Source organism: Sparus aurata, chromosome 8 (genome assembly GCF_900880675.1).
Source record: "Sparus aurata chromosome 8, fSpaAur1.1, whole genome shotgun sequence".
NCBI classification, from domain to species: domain Eukaryota; kingdom Metazoa; phylum Chordata; class Actinopteri; order Spariformes; family Sparidae; genus Sparus; species Sparus aurata.
This window is the reverse complement of record NC_044194.1, coordinates 18,700,568-18,723,731: the sequence shown is the minus strand read 5'-3', so window position 1 is coordinate 18,723,731 and position 23,164 is coordinate 18,700,568. Positions and strand designations below refer to the sequence as shown.

Here is a 23,164-nt window from a genome sequence, read left to right as displayed (position 1 = left end):
AAAATAAGCTGATGATTCATTTTTTCTAAGTGTATAGGGACAATTTCTGGGTGATTTCTGATGCCAGTGGCCAGGGGTTCTATGCATATGGCAAACAGCAAGGGGCTTAGAGGGCAGTCCTGCCGACAACCACAGAACAGACTGAAGGGGTGAGATCTTTCAGAGTTAGTAAGAACTGAAGCAGTAGGAGAGGCATAGAGCATCTCCACCCATGAGCCAAAAGTTTTACCCAGGCCAAATTCCTAAAGGGTTAACAGCATGTACTTCCATTCCACCTGGTCGAACGCCTTCTGCACATCAAGTGCGAGGACTGCAGATTTTGACCTGTTGTCTTGCTTATTGTATACAATATCCAGTAGTCTACGAACATTAAAAAAATAACATCTTCTGGGAATAAAACCAACCTGATCAGGGTGTATTATGGTAGAAACATGCTTATTTAATCAATTAGCTATGATTTTAGTGAGCACTTTGAGGTCGCAGCCAAGAAGAGCTATGGGTCGGTATGATGAAGGGTCAATCTCATCCTTGTCTTTTTTCAGGATAAAAGAAATGTTCCCAGCATATAATGATTCTGGTAATTTTGTTGCTTATTTACTCTTTAAGCATTCTAAGAAGTAATGGGGCAACTTTGTCTGCGAAAGCCCTGTAAAACTCTATACAAAAGCAGCGCCGTCGTATAGGGGGGAAAGGTGATGACAATACTCAGGGCCCACAGCCCGCTATAGGGCCCACACACAGCCCCCAGTAGCCTCTATGACAAAATGGTTGTGCATACACTGAACTAATATATATTCATACGAATGAATCCGAATTAAAACAAAGCCACAAGTCATATAATATTCTAATTTTAATTATTTCAATAACCCCCTTGGTACCTTCTTAAAAAATGGTTTGGTCCACACCGCGGTTCGTTCTTCCCATGGTTCTTCCTCATCGGAATTAAGTGAGCGCGAGTGAACTCCAGCAGGGTTAGGATGCCCACCAAAAAGTCCGGACACCAGAAGAGAGTTGAGAAGGAGGCCAGATGTAGGAGCAGCAGAGCAGGGGCCCAGGACATCAACAACTTATTTTCCAAGAATGGTGAGAGTAAAACTACCGAGGGCGGCTGAAACAATTAGCCTACTTGTTCATTAATTGAATGTCTGTAACATTACCTTTGACGGGGCGCAGGCTGGAGCCTACGTTAGCTGTCATCTGGCCGCGCTACACTCTGGACAAGTCGCCAGTTCATTGTAGAGCAAAAGTTTACACTGACTTTTGAATGGTTTAAGAATATTTTTTGCCTGGGAAAGTGAAGCTGTCCACCTAGAGCTATGGTACTAAGAAGCCCATTTAGATTTTGTCCAAGAATAGGTTAGTTCTGCATCAGTTTCTCCATGAAACACAACATATAATGTTTACAATATATATAATGCAACAATAAACCTTTATGCTCTGCTGCACTAGAATCAGCAGTGGCTGCTTCATCTGAGTTTGACCCCACAGCAGTCGCTCAGCCCAGCAGTCCAATGATGCCTTTGATGGTGAGTGAGTGATGTAGACACTGGTTGGCTGTTTTGGTTTATTAGTGACCCACCCTTCCTATTTGTTGAGTGGTTAATTGAAAATATATTTGCAATCAGAGATGTAATAACGTGTTGCAAATCAGTGAAATGAGAATAAGACAACTAATTATACATAATTTACATAATAATACTCTGACTTGTTAAGTCGTTAATCGTAAAAAAGGAAACAAATTGGGTGTATTACACCAGGCACCGTCAAGAATACTGAAAAACAAGAAAATTGAAGGTGGCAATGAATGGGGTAGAGGGGCCCACACCGATATTCTTTCAGGGGGCCCAGAATTCCTAGCAACTGCCCTGTACAAAAGTCATCAGGGCCAGCTGCCTTGCCACTTGGGAATTCTTTTATTGCCGTGAGGACCTCTTGTAGTGTTATTTCAGCATTAAGCTGATTTTGCGCATTCAAGTCAAGTTTAGGGAGAGGAAGAGAATGCAGAAATTTTACGATATCTGCTTCTTGTGCAGGACTTTGGGAGACATATAATTCTTCATAGTATTTCCTGAAGCAGTCATTTATTTTAGCAGGATCAGTAGTTAACGTGCTTAAAGGGGGTTTGATTTTATGTATAGCCCTGCTCGCTTGCATGCCCCTCAGCTGACGCGAAAGAAGAGCGCCAGGTTTCTCACCAAGTTCAAACTGCTTATGCCTCACTTTCAGGAGCCTCTCTATACTGTTTTTCAAGCAAAGGGAGTTCTTGATCTATTTCCGACAGTCTAGCTCTTCTCTGCTTTTTTTGTGTGGCTTCATATGATATTACAAATCCTCTTACTACTACCTTGAAGGCCTCCCACAGAGTCGAGTCTGTCATGTCCCCTGTGTCACTGAAAGCGATTTAATCCTTAATAAATACTGAATATTTTTCAAAGAATGCTGCATCGTTAAGCAAGTTTGCATTGAACCGCAAGTTGTAATGCGGCCTCTTCCATCCATCATCGATGCCTATGGTAACCGGGCTGTGGTCTGAGATTAGGATGTTGTGGTATTTTGATGAGCGAATCGCAGGTGTTAGTTTGGAGTCAGTTAAAAAGTAATCATTCCTGTATAAGTGCTGTGAACATGTGAAAAAAAAGAATACTCTTTCCCTTTCTCCAGATATCAACAAGGTCCAGTGATTTCATCTGATTATTTAGCACAGATAGAGGGCTGATTGGGCGTGAGGAAGACCTATCCATAAATGTGTCTAAAATGCAGTTGAAGTCACCTCCAGCAATTAGATTGGTTGTTGATAAATCGGGAATGAGACTGAAAACACCACGGAAGAAGCCTGGGTTGTCAAAATGCGGTGCGTGTGTGGCCGGGTGGGTCATCCCCCCCCTGCAAGGTGCAGGTTAATTGTTGGGCGGTGCTGCGGGTGATTAAAACCAGGTGTGTTGGTCGCCGCTCTCCCTCTCTGCTTCTGCTGTGCGGTGCGTCTGGTGTGTTCGGCGTGCATGTCCGTGTCTCCCCGTCGTATCATTAAGGTAGGCATCCTTTACTATCTGCCGTTTTTTATTCGGCTCTGGGGCTTCATCCTCCCGTTCCGTTGCAGTGCTAGGAGCAGGGGCGGTTCTAGGGGGGGGGGCTAACAGGGGCCAGTGCCCCTGTAACACTGAGTCCGGACCCCCCTGTGGCCCCCCCTGACAGGGAGTCTGCATCAATAACACAATGACAGATTTCTTGCAATGATTTTGAACTGAAGGGAAAGACAGAAATAAAGTGTATCAGCAGTTTTCTACCCAATCAAAATTGTTGAAACTGCAGACACTGTTTTAAGTTCCATTTATCCCTTGTCTGAATGAGGGATTTGTCATTTTTCCTGGGTTGTATGTGCCCCCCAACAAAAAAGCCAGCCCCAACCTGGCCCCCCTATTAAAACTGGCCTAGAACCGCCACTGGCTTGGAGCGATGGTGAGCCGGAGGGAGTGAGCAGTTCTGGTGGGCGAGTGTTGGGTGCAGTAGAGCTCAGAGGTATGCTGCTCGTACTTGTCTGCTGCTGCAGTTTTCCATCTATTGCAGTAGTTGTGACACTTTCTCTTTTGCTGTGCAGCGGGGCCGCCGTAACCAGCGGCTCTCACACTCCTAGTTCTGCACCTATCTAGTTGGCGTCCTGGTGCGCTCTGGTCATTGGCCACCGCGACAAGGTTGCTGCTGTCCTGGCTCCGCTCTGGGGGGACTGAGAAACGCCATACTGTTTCGGGTCACTGCATGTAGCAGCAGACTCAGGCTCAGTGTGAAGGCATCAAGCCGGGATAAGCGCCCAAGCTACAAAATCAAGCCTGAGCCAAGCCGAGTTTGGCTCACCTCTGTCTCTTTTGATTTCAATTATTTTCCTTTACTAACTTAAATATTAGGATTGTTTTTGTTTTGTTTGATTTAATTCAGGTTATACTCATTTTAGCAATTGTTTGCTAATAGTCTGGATTATTTTGTTTATTGTATTAAGTGAATGTTGGGATAAATGTTTTTTGCTTTGTTTAATATTTGGTTAATTCTTTGCCTAAGTTGGTTTATATGGTGTTTCTGTTAATTTTCTTTAATTCCTTATTTGTAGATTGAAGTTTTTTTCTTGTGATATATAAAATATTTCTATTTGGTTCTGATATTTCCTTTCGCGTTTCTTTGGTATTAATTAGATTAATTGTGTATTTGGTTGTCTTTATTTTTATTTTAAACTGTAGATGCTCCAGATGTCCCCACACTGTGCCTTGTGTTAATTCTGTGTTTCTTTCTTCTTTTACAACAGGTGCTGAGGCCCAAGCGAGCGGCAGCCCTTCCCTGGTGGTGGTGTTTGACAGTTTTGTTTTGCAGTGCACTGGTGGTTATTAGTTGGATTTTGTCCCTTTTTGAGTTCCCTGCCGCTGTGGTAAGCCCCAGCCCTGGTTGGGTTTCTTTTTGTTTGTTTTGCCAGTGTGGTGGCTCCATCTGAGCATCTCCCCCCTCTGGTCAGCCAACTCTGCAACGCTTAGTTATTTTAAAGTGATTTTAAGCAATTTGTTAAAGTATATTCCTTCTGAAACCACGTCTTCTGGCCCTCCTGTGAGATTCGAACCTGTGGCCTTGTATGGCTAATTCCTGGGTTAAAATCCCAGGTGGCGTTGTTGACAACACACACACACACACACACTCACACCCGCTCCCGCCAGACATGGATATTCACCAAAGTGACAGGAAGAGTAAGAATAGTGCCGGTCACAATTATAAAGCGACCATTCGGATCGGTTTTAGTGGACACATGTTGAAAAGGAATATTTCTCTTAACTAATATGGCCACGCAACGTACCTTAGCTGAGAAAGTTGACTGAAAGACTATCCAACCGCATCTCAGTTTCAGGGCATCTGTGTGTCCCTTGCAGAAACATAATATCGGAGTGTAGGTCTCGCAGATGGGAAAAAACTTTAGCTCTTTTGGCTGGGCTGTTCAAACCTCTTATATTCCAAGAAGTTAGATTAACAATGTTATTTCCATAAGGACTACTGTTAGGACCACTCATGACACCTCAACAACACAAGAATGCAGGACGCCATTATAGACAAACAGCAAATGAGTACTACACGCAAAACCAAAAGAAAATTAACGATTCCTCCACCCTCCCTGTTTACCCAGTTCCGAATAAAGGGGAATCAGTAACCCCCCATTATAGCGGGACCACTGGGCAGTGGGTCCATACATGGATATAAGCTGCTGATTTAAAAAAAGCTCAGCACCCAATCCAGCTCCGCTCCACCCTCACACAATAGGATAGTTATTAAAACGCTCTGTTTTCTGGTAACTGAACACCGTATGTTATCCAAAACCCACAGTTTGGCAGCTAATCTCTGGTAAAATCAAAACGGCACTTAACAGCACCCTCTGTGCGTTATACTGAACTCGTGAGTTTCACAGATACATCGGGACAAGAAACCAGCGTAAACCATAAACAGTTGTAGAGATAGTGTCCCAATGTGACAAAGAATAACTAATTTCCAACATGACTTATAACGTTAATAAAATATACTTCTGAACAGTTAAACAGTAACAGTATAATATGCAGCTCTTTACGTCACCAGTTATTTAGTCTGCAAAGTGACCATAAAAACTTTACCGGTACAGTCCAGTGTGGCTCCCGCTGCGGCAATCTGTAAAGTGGTCCGCTCCGAGGAGTTTAGGCAGAAACTCCGACACAAATGCCGTCGGCGAGCCTTTCTCAATCTTGGGCAAACCCATGATTTTGATGTTTTGCCTTTTTCACCGGCCCTCGAGGTCGCCCAGATGGCTCTGAGGAGTTTGCTCTCGGTCCGCAGCTCACCGCAAACTTTCTCCAGGTCAGCAAGGCGCGCCTCATGGTCCTCCCGGCCTCTTCTAGGTTGGTAATGCGGGATGAGTTTGCAGCTAGAGCGGATTTTACCCCAGCGAGGGCTGTCTCCAAGTTGTAAGACCTTATGTTCAGAGTTTTCTATCCGTCTAATGGCCTCCGGGATGGGTGAGGAGGATCCCTCCATCGCCGTGTCCGCGGTGCCCATGGGGCTAGCTGACCTCGATGAGCCCGCGGTGCTAGCTCACTCGACAGGCTAGAAATGTCACAATCACTCACAGGAGGACCATCCTGCTCATTTTCTTGGTCTTGGCCATTATTTGGAGTTATTTGCCACCGTCAATGAGGTGTAAAAACGAGGATATAGTTAAGGTGGTGGAGGAGCTCAGAAAAAACACAACCTACCCCTTAGCAAAAAGTAGTTTATTCAAGTGTACAACAAGTATACTTATTTTATACTAAAACTGAGGCAGTATACTTGAAGTGTACTTTTTATATACATTTTATATACTTAAGAAAATTATAGTGAAGTATACTTGGCTTATACTGAAAAGTATAAAGAATAGTCTAAGACAAAGTACATTAATACTTAGACTTATACTTTAATACTAAAGCTTATACTTGTACTTTAGTATAATGTGGACTGTGGCGCAAAGACTCTTGGGTATAATGTTTGGTGTAATTATGGTTTGTGAATGTGTTTGTGAATAAGATGATGTGTAAGATGGTTGCGGGTTAATTCACAACCTTGTTCTGTGGTTAAATTGTGTCGAATTAACAAAGATGATAAAAATGTTGGCACCGTAAGTGAAGGGGTGTTTTCCAGGAGTGACTTCCCGTCTGTTAAGCTGTGGGCATGTATGGTAATAAATGGTGGCTCTCTTGCTAGAGCTTGTCACATTGCAAGTGGTAATTTATCTATAATACAAGGAATCTTTGTCTGTGTGTGTTCCTCAAATATCTCTGCGGATCAGGATCAGACTGACTTGAGACTTTCAACATGGCTGCTGCGTGGTTCAGTGGTGTGATATAAGCAATTGCTTGGACTGCAATGATAGCGTGAATAAATTATTTCGTAAATGCTTTACAAATTCTGCAAGCATTCTCCACCAGAGCCAACCACTGCACACCGTGGCCACGTGCGCACCAGAGCCAATCACTGCAGAGCTCAAGCCCACGACATACCTTAAAAAAAACAAGCGGATTTATACCTGCAGCGGCGCGAGCTGGACCGGGATTTTGCCGGTGGTTCGGTTCCGTTCTGTGCATCTAAACTGACTGTTGTGGATTAATGAAATTAAACAAGTCCAAGTCTGTTCGGGTCTGAGGAGATCCGGAGACGCGCGGACAACAAAGTGGGATCAGAATCTGTGGATGTTTGTGTGTAGCTAGCGCTAGCTAGCACTAGCAACGGAGCGGACGCACTGGCACGTCCAAAACCGGATTTAGGGTAAATAATGTCCAACACGCCTTTTCGCGAACATTGCCGTTACGTTTGCTTTGTGTCTGGTGCAGGAAGAAACAGTAAAAATGTGCTTTTGTCACAAGCGGATTTATACCTGCAGCGGCGCAAACTGGACCGGGATTTTGCCTGCGGTTCAGTCCCATTCTGTTCTGTTCATCTAAACTGACTGTTGTGGATTAAAATGAGATTAAACAAGTCCAGACTGAGTCTGTTCGGGTCTGAGGAGATCCGGAGACGCGCGGTCAACAAAGTGGGATCGAAATCTGTGGATGTTTGTGTGTAACTAGCTGCTAGCCACTAGCCAACCCCCACGGCCTAACGTTACCTACCGAGTTGACGGAGCGGGTGCACCGGCACATCCAAAACCGGATTTAGGGTAAATAATAGGGGTGTCAACGTTTACAATTTTTTCTACACGTGTAAACGGGGCTTCTAACGGACGTGTACCCGGTTACACGTCGGAGATTTATGATCTCTTTCTATCGCAGTTGCGGTAGCACCGATGCCAGCAGCAGTCTCTCCCTCCAACTTGTTCGGGTGTTTCCATCGCAGGTGGTTTAGCAAGGATCCCGTGCTGTTGTTGTAAGCCAACTTTGCCTGACATAGCCTCCACTTAACTTGATTTCCACTGGCAGTTTGTTCAAAAAACACACAGTGCGACACTGGCTGTGGCTGCGTGTTTTTTTTTTTATATCAATGTAACATTGTGCCCCATTCATCTATTATGTATGCAGATAACTGCACTAGTGGGAACATTTAAGTGTATTGTTAGTTAATGTTATTATCTGAAGCTTTCAGGCAACATTATCTTACTTTCACTTTTAAAAATTGCGTCCGTCCAATTTTCCTTCGGGCGTCGGTATCAATTTATAGCGGGTCGGCTCTGGTACGGAATGTAATCTGTGCTACTGTCGGAAAACGGGTCGGATGCGGTGACCAGTGCAGGACTCTGGTCTAAGTGACCATTTTAATCCTCTAGCCAATTATCAAGCTAAATATCCAACATGCTAGTTAACGTGAAAGACTGCGGTGGAAGACGACGGTGAAATATTTGGCGGTGCGCCACAGTCAATTACATGTAGAGGAAACCCTGAATACTATATATATTGATGAGAAATGAACGAGGAGGAGGAGGAAGATAAAAGACGTGTAAACGGTTATTGATTTTTCTAAACAGTTATGATTTGTTATGCGTGTACCCGTTTACACGTGTAGATGTTGACACCCCTAGTAAATGTCCAACACGCTTTTTCGCGAACATTGCCGTTACGTTTGCTTTATGTCTGGTGCAGGAAGAAACAGTAAAAATGTGCTTTTGTCACGAAAGTGTCCAAGCAGCAAGTTTGGTTGTTGAGGAACAGGAAGATGTGGGAGGGACATCGGCGGATGATTGACAGCAGCAGTGATGTGTTGGAGACAGCGACAGAGATAGCGAGTTTTGAGAGTTGAGAGATTTGTGACATATAGCGTGTTTGGAGTGTATAGTTAGTGTGTTATGTAGGGTTTGGTGTAGTGTGTTTAGTGAGTAGTGGAGTCGTGTTGTGAGGCAAACCAAGGAGGAAACGGCTGAATGTGGAACAGGCAGGAATGAGCTGAGCCCTGAGCCTGAGGCATTGCCTGCATTTTAATGTAAATGGTTACACATAGCTTTGTAAATTTCAAAAACTTATGCACCAATTTAGCAAACAACAATTTATATTTGCATTATAACTAATGCAATTGGTCCATTAAACATATTTGTGGTTTTCACAGTAAAAACTTTTTCTACTCTGATTTTATGTTATTTTGTGATTTTAGGTCCATAGTGTGGATATAGTACCTTAAAATGAAAAAATAACTGTACAGTCACACATGTGAGGTTGTGCTAAAAATAATTATGGTAAGTAAGTCAAGGTAAATAGTTTTTAAGGTGACATATAATGGTATAATCAAAAACAGCCAATTATATCCCTGACGTCCCACCTTCAAACACAGCCTCATTTGGCCATCCATGAAAAAGCTACTTAACCTCCCACTTTTCTATAGAAATACATGCTTCCTATGGGCAATGCACTAGTACTTACAATATCTTGATGTAAGTACAGGGAAAGGTTGAGTCATTGAGTTGTGCTTACATTTAATTTAGCAGAATAAAAATGTTTTTCACTACACACATTTGCCTTGAGGTATTACCCCTGTTATAAAACTACATGTTAATAAACTAAAATTTGGACTAGAAGTATATACTTAGTACACTTAGTACACTACATTGCCCTTGTACTTGTTGTATACTTGAAAGTGTACTTCTGTAAACTTAAAATGACCATATAAAGTATACTTAAAGTATACTTTTATAAACTTAGAATGTTCCAATTTAGTCCGAAGAAGTATTAAGTATTAAATTAGTATACTTTCTAGTATGCTACAAGTACATGGTCTATAGTATACTTGCTATACTTATACTCAAGCATACTTAATAAAATGAACTTCAAGTATACTACTTTTTGCTAAGGGATGCCATGGCCTGCTCAGTAGCGCCCCCGCCCTAGGTACTTCTGATTGGGTAAAAATATTTTATTTTAATGTGAAATTGGATCAAATGGCAGAGCAACAGATGTAGTCATACATGAGTGGCCTTCTTGCAAGGCTTTGGTCAGTGCTTCAATTAGCCTTGAAGGGGCATGGCAATATCACCTTACCAGCTTCTGTTTTGTAAACCATTGGGAAACTGTGGAGTTAAACCAACAGCCAACACCCATGCGGTCATTTCAGTTTGCGACATTGGCTTCCTGTGGAAATCACCACTTGCAGTTACATTTGAGTTCTTGCACACCTTCCTGCAGCCTGCACTCCAGACCACAGTTAAGCTGAGGATGAATCCTGCAGGTCAACCGGGTGAGCCTGTTCCCTTGCAGGAGAGGTATGATTGGTCCCCTGGACAGCCTAGAGGACCTGCAGTGGGTCAGTACACCACTCTGAACATCAGCTCTGAGCCCCCCAAGGACCACATCATCTGGTCCCTCTACTGCTTTGTCTACTCAAACCCCTTTTGTCTCGGACTGGCGGCTCTCATCTTCTCAATCAAGGTGAGTTCCATCAATCGTGTGCAAATCTTTTGTTACGATCTACTATAAAGTATATCTCTGACACTATGCCAACTTTTATATGCATACAAGTGAGACACAGCCTTACCAAGCCCAGGACAATAATAATTTAGAGAAAGATTATAGGATCAAGATGATAAGAAAATTCTGAAGATGAAGAATCAAAGATTGAACAGTGTGGTATTGGAAAGGGAGAACGGATGGAAGAAGGAGAAAACAATCAAATAAAAACACAGCAATCAAGAATCAAAAGCATTTGCGTGAGATTATGAGTTTAAGTTCCCTTGGAGTAGACATAATCACTTTTAAAATCAATATGCTTTGGCCCTCATAGGCTAGAGACCGGGGAATGGCTGGAGATCTGGATGGTGCCCGACACTACGCCTCCAAAGCCCGCTGTCTTAACATCTGGGCCACAGTTATTGGTTCCATCATTATCATCTCTTGTTTCATTAGTATGATCATTGCCTTGGTCAATTACATTGAACAGATACATTAACAGATCGAGCAGCTGAAATAGTGTTGGAGGTGTCTGCTGCTGCGGCCTTGGTTATACTTGTGATTCTTTGCTTTATGCTCCTGGCACAATTTGTAACGTGTTATGCCTGTTTTCATTCTCAAGCAAAATATTGTACACAATTTGTATTCAGACTTCATCATTAAAATCACTTTTCCTGTCAGCAAAGCCTGTCTTATTACAACTCTTTTAAAAAAGAGGTGCGTGATAAAGTTTGGTTCATTACAAAATCTAACAAACCAGATTGGGGTACAGATTCACTGTATTAATCTGTTATTGATATTCATTTTAAAAATGAAAAACTTCTCCACCCAAAATGGAAACGGGCAGGATGCACTAGTTCCTTATATAACAAAGGTCATAACACCAGGACAAAATGGTCTCCTTAATCTGTCAGAGAAAATGTGGGTGAGAATGATGTGTCATGGTTTTTCTGTTTTCTTGTCACTTCCTCGCCGTGTCCTTTTCCCACCTTTATTCCAGTTCACCTATATTTCATTGGCTAATTAGTCCTTTAACTTGCGTTTTTCTCTTACACCACTCTAAGTCTCAGTTTTCCTTAAAGATGCAATTTGTGAGAAAAAAGGATTTTCGAGTCTCACTCCCAACTCGTCAGAAAACTGACAGTCATTATTTGACAAGTGGAGCTTGCTCTTTACCTTCCTGCGTCTGTGTCTTGTATTTGGTTCCCTTTTTGTTAACCTTTGTCAGATGTGGTAATCAACATGGTATGTGTGTAACAAACAGTAGCATATTGCAAGTTTCCCTCACCGTGCTGTGAAAAAAGGAGTTGCTTAATGTGGGTAGAGTCAAAGCCTCCACCCACCCCCACAACTCCCTTCCCGATTACGTACCTTTTTGTTTTTTCTGGTTCAGCTTTGGTTAACATCAATCATAAAAATGGTTAACAAAAGCACACACTGAAACAAATATATTTTTTACATACAAATTTAAGTTAAAATATAATTATACAAACATCAAACAAAAATCTTCAACATAATCGGTCAGAAGTATCACTTTAAAATTGGAGCATCTTTTTTTTTCACTTCACTTTAAATTCTTTAGAGCGCAGCACTCTTAAAATGCTGAGGGAATGGGGTTTCAAGAGACACAAGAAAATGTGGTTTCAACGTTGGCTGAGTACCTCCATGTGACATGCGTCCTTACTTTTTGTGTATTTCTTTTTATTCAACACAGCTTATTTCCAGATGCCTTAGTCTTTTAACAGTAAGTCAGCTAGAAAGATTATTTAAGGTTGCTGACCAATCGTTGCCCATAAACATTGCCCTTGCCAATAAGATGACTACTAAATGTATTAATCTGATGCATGAAAATGATCCAGAAAAAACACAGCTATTATATATTTCATATACAATTATAATTGAAAACAGTCATTTACTATTTAGCTTTTTAATATTCCCTTTGTTAATGCAGCCCCCTGCACTTCAGCCTGAGAAAGCCTGTGTATTGAGTGAGAAAATGCAGAATTGTTTGCTGTTGGGAAAATGTTGTTGATCCCCAGGAGCAAAAAAGTCATCTGTTCTCCAGTTAATATGGTCAGTGAGTATTAACAGCAGATTGTGGCACTGCTTTGACATTCACTGGTTAAAAAGTGGAAGGCTTTGGGACTTTTTGTCTCTTTTCTGTTTCATATCCCATATCCAGAGTTTTCACCTGCTTTTCATTTCCTCTGTACTTGGTCTCTCATGTATTTGACTTTGAACTGTTTCCTCAGCCATTTCTGTTTGGAAGCAGCAAAGAAGCAGCACATCCAGCAGTTACTTCATAAGTGAGTTTGTTTCTGTTTTCTGACACTTTTTTAGACTTTATTAACATCATTAATACCTTGCTTAATGTAGATATTAACAATGCAATCGCATAGAAAGTGTGTTTGAATTTATTGGTTTGTTTGATTTGTGCCTATTGTACAAGCTGGAAACTATTGATATACTATGACCTAATTAATGTAAATGATGCTAAAACAATATTTCTGATGCAGCTTGTGTATAGAAAACTCATTATTTCATGCAGTCTTGTAAAGAGTACCAAAAATTATACATAAGTGAATATATTCTGCGAAAAGATGTACAAGTCATCCATATGAGTAGCACTTAGCAGAGCACTATATATCAAAATGTTGTGGAGTAAAAGTAGTAAAATATTCAAATTATGTAGTACCTCAAAATTGCACAGAAATAAAAGCACATGAGTGAATATACCTGGTTACATTCTGTCAGTGAATTAACCAAAACTTTAGTTCTACATTTAGATGATGAGGGTGTGTCTCCTACTCTACATCCTCTGCCTGATGGCACCTCTTGGCTACTGTCAGCATCCAGGTCCTCCTGGTCCAAAAGGTGACAGAGGGGATCCTGGGCCACCTGGGAGAGCTGGAATAGCTGGGTTTCCGGGCTTACCTGGACGTCCAGGCGCACCAGGTGGGTAACATTGATTTCATTATCTTTACCCCAACACTCCATACTGACCTGACTCCCTTTTTCTTTTGTCTGAATTCTGGCACATCCCTTTTGAAAAAGCCAACATGCTTTCATTAAGCACATCCATAGCTTTACAATGTGATGTGTGTTTTGTGAGGAGCACTGAGTGGAGGAAAACTCAGGGTGATGCCAAACAACGCCACTTAGGGACTTTCAACCCCAAAGAATCTTTGAACCTTGCAAATAGGTTGGGAAATAAGAGGACACACATTCTCGTTACTAATAGGCAGAGACGTGAATATAAAAGTAAATTAAAAGTTTTATTTTAAACCATCAAAATAATCAATATAAAACAGACAAGGGTTGGAACTGCTGAGGGGGAAAACAAAATAAAAGGGTTAATGAGCAAATGACAAACACTTTTAGTTAGGTGAATAAAGTGAACAACAAGTAATCAAAGAACCAATGTAGCAAACAAAGTAAAGCAAGGTAATCCAGTTAGTTTGAAACGCAAAACTAAAAGGCAAAACAATTGCAGAATGCAAACTAAATGTGGGCAAAACAGCACTGTGATGGTGCAGGTCAACCTGAAAAAGGGGAAACTCAAATTAGCAAGGCTCACTGCACGTTAAAATACATTTTAAAACTCAGCCTACTCATCCGTCATGCCTCAGCTATACACAGAAAATGATCTGCTAAGGGCAAACAGGTATTCCTCACGGCCACTGGGACACCAAAACTGCCAGCCACCGCAGAGACAGAGCAGGAAGCAGAAGTAAAACAATGGCACATAGGTGCCTTATAGCTTGGCGCTGATTAGTGAATTTGTTGGGCTAAGGCTGCATTCACCAGCACTACCCTTGCTCTTTACTAAGTCTACCCCACCACATGGGGTTTGGCATGAAACCTAGAAAGATGTTTCTTTCCTTGTAAAAACAATCAGTTTATCAAGGCATCGCTGCACCAGCCTGTCAGTTATCATGTTTAAGGTGCAACCTGTCTGCTTCTGTATCCAAAGTGCATTGTGCGGACCGCCATTTAGTTCAGTTGGTAGAGCAGGCGTCCCATGTACAGAGGCTTTGTCCTTTCTGCAGCAGACCGGGGGCTCTTTGCTGCGTGTCACTCCCTCTCTCTCTCAACCTGTGTCCTGTCACCTCTTCAGCTGGTCTATCAATAAAGCCATAAAAGGCCAAAAAAAAAAAAAAAAAAAAAATACTTCAAAGTGCATTGTGCCTCCAAGCAGCTATTTGAATTCACTGTTCACACCAAACTGAATTAAATAAAATTACATACTGTCAGAAATCATTTCTAGATTTACAAATACATTAAACAGTAACTGATAAATTACACATATTGAGGATGAAGTTTCCAGACTCCCTTAAAAAAAGGGGTCAATTTTGAGAGTTGGGAGAAAGGTTATTAACTTTTTGAAATGCCGTCTACTACAAATGTTTAACTATTTCAGCGTGCTGTTTGATTCGGCAAATGTTCTACATGAAGATATTTATTTCTCTGTGTATTAATTTGTTCCAGTGATGTAGGTATATACATGTAGAGCAGAGAAGTGAGATATGATCACAAGAGGCGTACTACTTAAAGCTGCCCACTTGTGATCAGATCATTGAGGATGGATGGTACTACCAAATGCGAAGAGCTTCATAGAGAACTGGCCTAATGTATTTTGGTCTGTCTTACTTAGTGCCACCTGTAGGATTGTAATGTGATGTGTGGATTGGCATGTAAACCTAGTACAGACTTTATTGCCTCATTGAGGACTGGCCTAATGTATTTTGGACCAGTTTTAAACATCTAAATCATTTCATGCTCACTAAAGGATACACTCTTTGACATATCCCGTGGTGCCACTGTCAAGCCAAACCTTTCTGTCCCACAACAGACTTAAGAATTGTAAAGTTCTGTCTGTTTTTTATTTATCCAAAATGTTATTTTCCATCGAGCATTTCATCTTCATTAAGCTGCTCATTGAGCCAATGCACTTTAAATAATGCTTGATGTCTCTTTATCTACTATACAGGGAGACATGGTGAGGCTGGACCACCTGGACCACCTGGACATCCTGGACTGCGTGGACAACTTGGAGTACCTGGACCAACTGTGCATGTTCTGTGTAGTCAAGGTATTATTATTCTTTTTTTAACTTACAAAATGTATGGATTCTTTACAGAATTGTTTTCATCAGTTAGGTAGTTGGTGGTTGTCATTTATTACAATACAGCAAGCAGAAGTAAAACAACCTCTGCAAAATCTTTTGTTTTTATGTTCTTGCGCAGGAAAACTGTTTTTTAGGCAAAAGAGGACACAGAAGAGCATTTGTATACAGCATCAAATAGCCCAAACCCAAAAATGAAAAAAAAAAAAGTTTTAGTCATTATCTACTCGTCCCCCATGCTGAGTTGAGGGAGCTTTCCTCTCCCTAGAAAACATTATACCAAGAGCCAATCGCACAGCAGAGAAACAAATGCATGTGGTTGATGCATGTTTCTGGGGCTCCCACTCACAGCCACTCATTCTGACTTCTGAGTGGTTGTGAGACAAACATACATGAGAATCTGTTTCGAGCCGACACAATAAATTAGTGGTCCAACTAGAGAAACCAAGTGCGTAGGAACTGACAAAGATGAAGAAATTGTACAGAAGAAAGGTCATACCACTTCGGTGATTTGGAAATAGTTCTCTTACCTGAAGTCTGACAAAGGACAGGCCCGGCTTAGGTGCAAAATGTGTCGGCAACCAGCAACCTCTACCAACATCTCATCTTCTACTAGTCAAATTTAACTTTGACAACCAACAGCTGACGCTGCTTTTTCAGCCATTGCCCCATATGAGAAGAAACCAAAGTGATACAAAGACATAACCAGCACAATTAGTACCGCTAAAGATATAATGCCTGCAAGCACAGTTTAAAAACCGTGCTTCAAGTAGCTAATGACTGTCATGGATTCTTACTACATTCTTCCTTGGCGAAAAATATTTTTTCCAAACATCAGTCCCTCAGCTGTACGCAGAGTGAAGGGTCAAGGTGGAGGAGCAGCTCAGAGATGATGTGTGGTCTGATCGCATGTCAGAACCATATCAGGTCTTACAGAACAGGAGGCTTATGAAACTGAACTGAACAACTACCTGCAAGTTCAAGAATGTGCAATATTCACAGAATACAGTAGCATAATCATCCTCAACATTTAACATTTTCTTATTTTCTTTAATCAATGTTCAGTTCAGTATACTACCTCTAAAATATTTGAGACAGGTTTGAAACAAGCAATTTGTTGTACTATTTTCAAATATTTATTCAGTGTTTAACATGAAGCCATTTGGTTGGTTGGTTCTGTTGAATGTTTGTCATCTAGTATCTGACAATAAATCAATTTATTTTAAAAACCATAATTGACCCTCTGGTTGGTTTTGGGTTCTGTCCTAAGGAGAATATTGTCAACTCAACTTATTATTATTGTTAAAATATGCTGTATATCACGATGATAATCAACATCAATGTAAAAAAAACCATCTTGTGATAACAATTTTGGCCATATTGCCCAGCCCTACACAATCGAACCTCTCATGTGGAACCTTAGAAATGTAATCTGTTTATCCAGGTCTCTTTGGCAATACTGGCCAGGAGCTTCAAACTTTAAAGGAAAGAACTGCAAAGTTGGAGCTTGGTAAGTATCTATCTAAGTGAGTGTATGCGTATGGTTATTAATTACAACTCTTCAAAAGATAATTCTTTGTTAAATTCCTTGTTCTACATGTTGTGTGTTCTATACGTGTAAATGAAGTGTTCAAGAAAGAAGAAATGAGCATAATAGTTTCAGTGAAATGCTGCCATATAGGACTCCATTCATCTCATTTAGATGAGGACAAAGTTTTCATTATTTTTATCTGCTTTAGTTTTATGTTACAGATGGGGAATACAAGAACACACATACTTCAGCCTAGTCTGACGCCAAAGTGTGTAATACACCTGCTGATTCTCTAAAGAGTAGTGTCTCACCTAGGTGTGAAACCGGCTCATGAAATATGGAATCACTTTATGTGGCAGTGAATAAAGCATTAATCCCCTTAAAACTCAAATAGGTTATCATGTGACAAAAGAGTCCAGGATAACTGATATGACTCTCACTCTCAAGTTAATGCATTCAGGGACTGAAAGGATTTCTCTTTGTTTTGTTAACCTTAATAAAATGTAAACACATATATGGAATTAACCATATTAAGTTAAACACCAGGTAACAACACATATCACCTCAGCTTGTTTTGTGTTTTTCGTATTAACAAATATCTTAATAGACCTTAAGGCAAAACCCTTGTATGAAACATAATAAAATATTAACAAGACCCTTGTAATTTTAGTGGTTTGTTCAACCCGAGTTTGTTCTTCCTGGGTGCACCCTTTGTTGTTATTTGAGCAAGCTTACATTTAGGATCCTTGGCACGCTTTACAGTGTGCCCCTTATGAAGAAACTAGAAGGTAACAGCTCCTACAGCAGGAAAATCCCTCTCGTGTTTCTCCGTCTGAAGCAGCAAACCACATTGAGCAGCAGGATTCACAGCCTCACCAAACCGCATGGTTCTCAGCGAGTGACACAGCCCTGTGACGTTGGCTGAAGCTCCGCAGGTCCCCGTCGGCTCTGACATCCACACAGAGGAGAAACGTCTCTTCCATGATGGCGACAGCTGGGCTAACTCAGCTAGCTTCATGTTGTCGTGAAAAAACACATGCTCTGTCTGCACCAAACACTCCCAAACTCCCGTGCTTGATTGCTTGATTACTTGTTATTTTTAAACAGGTCATAGTCCAGCGTGAAGAACAATAACACGATAAATACAGCAGTCTATAGCTGTTTTTAGACAGGGCACCAAGCCGCCAATTTGCCAGTCCTTTTGGCGGCTCGATCCAGTTTTAGACAGAGGCCGGCAAACTGGGGGTCTGTTTTGGTCCACCAATTTGCCGCTCGGAGGGTACACTTATTTCTGACTCGCCTGCTATCTAAATCCGAGGCGTCAATGTGCCAGCCCCTGCGTGAGGTGGGCGGAAGTGTCAATGACCTGCACTGATGTGCGACCCACAGCAGGGGAGTTTTAAAACCAAGAAACAGCTGAACACAGCGGTCAGTCCATCACTTCATCCGTGGACATTAAGATGAGCAACTGGACAGTCGCTGAGATCCAGGAGATGCTAGCGTCTCCGCAGTCTCTGTAGCTGTTTGGTTGTGTCTGCTTGTTGTTGTGTTGGCAAGCTAAGAACGATTGCTACTTTCAAATTAAAAGCCCCCTGCTAAGAACCCAGTTCTAAACTCCTATCGGGTGCAATGTAAAGCTCTTATTTTGAAGACAAATTCGTTGTCATTGTTCACAGCCCAACTTTGAGCTTCACGTCACATGTTTACGCCTACCTCAGAGGCGGCTTTTAGAAAAGGAGGAATATTACGCCTCCGTTTTAGAAAGACAGGCCGGCACATTGTCGCCCTTACCTTGGAGCAAATGTGCCGCTTTTTCTATCTAAAAAGGGCTTGTAACTATTCTCACATGGTCTGTCTCCTGAGTCTTTCTGTGTGCCATTGTTCCCTCACACTTCTGTGCACGCTTCCTTCTTCCCTTACTCTTCCCAGACAGATCAAGGTCATTCTTTCTCAAATGTTACAATAATCACTTTTAATAATCGCATATTTTAACATACATAACAAGCCCTGAAATATATTTAAAGACCTATATTTAACTGTAAATTCTTTATGCATTTTAACTTATTGTGTTGTTAACCTCATTAACTTAACCTTGAGAACTCGTATTAACTTGAAATAACCCCACCTTTTGAAAAGAAATCTGGGCCCGTATTCACAAAGACTTTCATCTTAACGTTAGGAGTACTCCTAAATTGGACTAAAAGTTTTTATGTAGGAGTCGTTTCTTAAAAGTAATTCACAAAGCCGCTGAGGCCTACTTTTAGTTATGAAAACAGTGAACTCCTAAACTAGAAGTAACTCTCTGTTGCTATGGATGACGTCATTCTATAAGGATGCACTTAGAAGCGGTGACAACGGTGATTGGTTTGTTGAGTGACAGGGCAGCCCATTGAAAAGTCATTTAGGCTACGCAATGCATGAAGTGAAAATAAGGAAGTTGCCTACAAGCCTATGACAAAGCCTATGAAAAGATATTGGATAAAGAAATGTATTTATGAGGAGAATTAATTGACACCCCCCCCCCCCCAAACAAAAACGCTTTGGCCAAAATTACAAATTAGAAGATTGCGATGAAAAACGTGAATTGCCAATAAAAGCGGCATTTGCTCGAAAAGCTGCGTCAAACCACTCTCCATTAAAATTCGGGAATTGTGTGTTGATCCGGGCCATTTCGCAACAATGTCCAGTATATTGTAACATGCGTCAAAGACAATTTGTGTATTGATGGAATGCAACTTTTTCCGATTGACAAAAGCCCCAATCGCACGGGACTAGTATAACGTGGGGACCTCCAGTAATTTGTAATAATTGCGGAGGTCATCTGTGATCTTAATCCCATGCGAATCTGCCACGTTAGTAATTTGTAAAGTAAAAATTCCACCGTGAATTACCTACCATATTTCACCAAACACAGAGGTCATTTGATAATATTAGTCCCGTGCGAATCGGCATCTCTGTGATTTGGGGTCGTTTTTTGTTTTTCTTAAGGTTCTTTGTGTTTTCCACACCTTTTTTCTGCCTTTTTTCCTGGTCGAGAATTATGGAGGCTGCGTTGGGAATTATAAATAAAAGTTTTGACAGCATTTTGGGTGCAAATTCAGGAGGCTCATCAGAAGAGTGAAATCTCGAAAGATGATTAGATGGATTACATGCATGGCAGCATGTGGTAAGGAACATTTTTCCATCTTCAACAGGCTTAAAAATATCCATATCTAACCGTTGTGCTGCTCCAGCAAGGGCTCCGGTGCAATCGCCCCGGGGGATAATGTCAGTAAATTCGAGTTAAAACACAGACTTTGCTTATCCTGTGCGAATGTGCCGCATGAAACACGGACGTGGTGGGATAATTTCTAAATCACTTGAGGTCCCCAAGTAATACTAGTCCCATGCGAAGAGCTGCATTTTCCCCGTAGACAAATGAGTGTTGCCTAACATTTTAACTCTGGCGTTATTAGATTGTTTCAGTTGGTTGGGGACGTTATTGCATCCCTCACCAACTCGACCACAACTTCAATCCCTTCGCGGTCCATCCAACATCGTTTTAATAATTCCCTGTTATTTAGCGTCTTCAAAACATTAGGCTGTGACTAGGTCTTAGCAAGTTAGGAGTCCTCTGGACTACTTCTAAGGTCTCCCAGACTTAGGTGCTACTTTTAGGCTTAAAATGTTTTGTGAATAACTCTTATTTTCAAAAATTAGGAGTCCTAAAGTTACGACTGACACGCCCATTATTTTTTGCTCCTAAATTTGCCTGTTAGGAGCTACTTTTAGCCTTAAGATTCTTTGTGAATACGGGCCCAGGTTGCTACATGTAGGTGAAGGTGCGATATCACCAGGGGGCGATATTGACCATAGTGAGTGGATATCTGATGTCAGAAATCAGATCTGGGGGCACTGTTTAGCTCATTTGGTAGAGCACGCATCCCATGTACAGAGGCTTTGTCCTCGCTGCAGCGGTTAGGGCTAGGGCTTGACTCCCGGCCTGGGGCCCTTTGCTGCATGTCACTCCCCCTCTCTCTCAACCTGTTTTCTGTCACATCTTCAGCTGAACTATCAATAAAAGCCATAAAAGGCCAAAAAAAATTTGTTGAAAAATAATGAATTAATAAACCAGATCGGACTGCTTGTAATCAAATAGTGCTTTAAATAACCCCCATCCCCCCCCCAAAAAATAAAAATAAAAACAAGTCAGTGGGTAAAGATCATTTTGTCACACAAAATCTAATTTTGACTTCTTTCCTTTTTTCAGCTATTAACTACGACTTTGTCCGAAGAGTTGGTCAGAATTACTTTGTGTCCTACAAGGAGAGGGGTTCTTTCTCCAGGGCCGTCGACTTCTGCTCCCAGCAAGACTTAGAGCTGGCTCTGCCCCAGAACGAGGAGGAGAACAACATACTGACACAGTTCTTTGGGGATGTTAACAAGATTGCCTGGATCAACGTCAACAGTAACAAAACAGAGGGGAATTTTGAAACAAATATGAAAAACCAACCTCTGACCTTCACCAAATGGGGAGCAGGGCAGCCAGACAGATCCGTTGGGGATACAGGCTGCACCATGCTGTCAGAACATGGCGTCTGGCGACTGACACAAGAATGCTCCCTGAATGCTTACATCATTTGTCAGTTATAGAAAGTTATCATATCGCTTGCAAGTTGTATTTCAAAGTAAAATTTTTGTTCACTTCATCTAATAAAAGGCTTTTCTTGGAAAGACTGCAGAAAAAAGCCCTTATAGACATGGAATTTGTAACAGCATTGGCTGTTTTGCTCAGTTAAACCAATGGCTTTTTGCTATTTACACACATATGAGACATTTCTGTAACTGACATCATGTGTCACTTATCGAGAGGTCTCGTATCCATTGCCTCTTCTGGTATATCTAAGTTCTGTCTTTTTTAAATTCAGAAAAAAAATGTCTTCATTCTTGTTAAAAAATTTAATCCCCATGCATTTTCTCATTGTTCTAACATTTAGCCAATTGAAAATATTGACATTAAAAGTATCCATATTTTGTTGGGGATTACAAGGAACCAATCATTGGATGTTTTCCCAAAACCACCACAGCATGACATTATTACTGATGCAGAGATCTTCTGAGATGATATGCCACAATAAAGTGTACAGCATTGAAATGGTTTCATTTCACTTACTCATTGTTATTATATTCCATATACAATTATCATTAAAGACATCCATCCATCCATCCATTTTCTTCCGCTTATCCGGGGCCGGGTCGCGGGGGCAGCTGCCTGAGCAGGGACACCCAGACTTCCCTCTCCCCGGATACTGCCTCCAGCTCTTCCGGGAGGACCCCAAGGCGTTCCCAGGCCAGCTGAGTGACATAGTCACACCAGCGTGTCCTGGGTCTTCCTCGGGGTCTCCTCCCGGAGGGACATGCCAGGAACACCTCCCGAGGGAGGCGTCCCGGGGGCATCCGAAACAGATGCCCGAGCCACCTCAGCTGGCTCCTCTCGATGTGGAGGAGCAGCGGCTCTACTCTGAGCTCCTCCCGGGTGACAGAGCTCTTCACCCTATCTCTAAGGGAGCGCCCTGCCACCCTGCGGAGGAAACTCATTTCGGCCGCTTGTATCCGGGATCTTATTCTTTCGGTCATGACCCAGAGTTCATGGCCATAGGTGAGGGTCGGAACGTAGATTGACTGGTAAATCGAGAGCTTCGCCTTTCGGCTCAGCTCTCTCTTCACCACGACAGACCGATACAAAGACCGCATTACTGCGGCCGCTGCACCGATCCGTCTGTCAATCTCACGCTCCGTCCTTCCCTCACTCGTGAACAAGACCCCAAGATACTTAAACTCCTCCACTTGAGGCAGGAACTCTCCTCCCACCTGGAGGGAGCAGGCCACCTTTTTCCGGTCGAGAACCATGGCCTCGGATTTGGAGGTGCTGATTCTCATCCCAGCCGCTTCACACTCGGCTGCAAACCGCCCCAGGGCATGCTGGAGGTCCCGGCTCGAAGGAGCCAACAAGACCACGTCATCCGCGAAAAGCAGAGACGAGATCCATTGGCTCCCGAACCAGATCCCCTCCAGCCCGTGGCTGCGCCTAGAAATTCTGTCCATAAAAGTAATGAACAGAACCGGTGACAAAGGGCAGCC

At 42.0% G+C, this 23,164-nt stretch overlaps 1 protein-coding gene across 3 annotated transcripts; it reads left to right on the top strand.

The window, feature by feature from the left end:
* Positions 1-2,957: 2,957 nt before the first annotated feature.
* LOC115586016 (interferon-induced transmembrane protein 3-like) lies at positions 2,958-22,178 on the top strand. Of its 3 annotated transcripts, none has more exons than XM_030424753.1 (6): positions 2,958-3,029; positions 12,641-12,694; positions 13,163-13,343; positions 15,379-15,480; positions 16,958-17,023; positions 21,294-22,178. In XM_030424753.1, exons 3-6 carry the CDS (start codon positions 13,175-13,177, stop codon positions 21,674-21,676), a joined length of 720 nt encoding a protein of 239 aa, XP_030280613.1. In that variant the 5' UTR covers positions 2,958-3,029; positions 12,641-12,694; positions 13,163-13,174; the 3' UTR covers positions 21,677-22,178. The 3 variants fall into 3 exon arrangements, with proteins under 3 accessions (XP_030280613.1, XP_030280615.1, XP_030280612.1); XM_030424752.1 differs by lacking the exon at positions 2,958-3,029 and adding an exon at positions 10,138-10,370; XM_030424755.1 differs by lacking the exons at positions 12,641-12,694; positions 13,163-13,343; positions 15,379-15,480; positions 16,958-17,023; positions 21,294-22,178 and adding exons at positions 4,292-4,411; positions 10,128-10,370; positions 10,723-11,073 and having other exon boundaries at positions 2,974-3,029.
* Positions 22,179-23,164: the final 986 nt, after the last annotated feature.

Coding starts and splice junctions, on each gene's coding strand:
- LOC115586016 (XM_030424753.1), top strand. CDS start 13,175: ATGATGAGGGTGTGTCTCCTACTCTACATCCTCTGCCTGATGGCACCT. Junction 13,344..15,378: donor TGGACGTCCAGGCGCACCAG/GTGGGTAACATT, acceptor TCTACTATACAG/GGAGACATGGTGAGGCTGGA. Junction 17,024..21,293: donor AACTGCAAAGTTGGAGCTTG/GTAAGTATCTAT, acceptor TCCTTTTTTCAG/CTATTAACTACGACTTTGTC.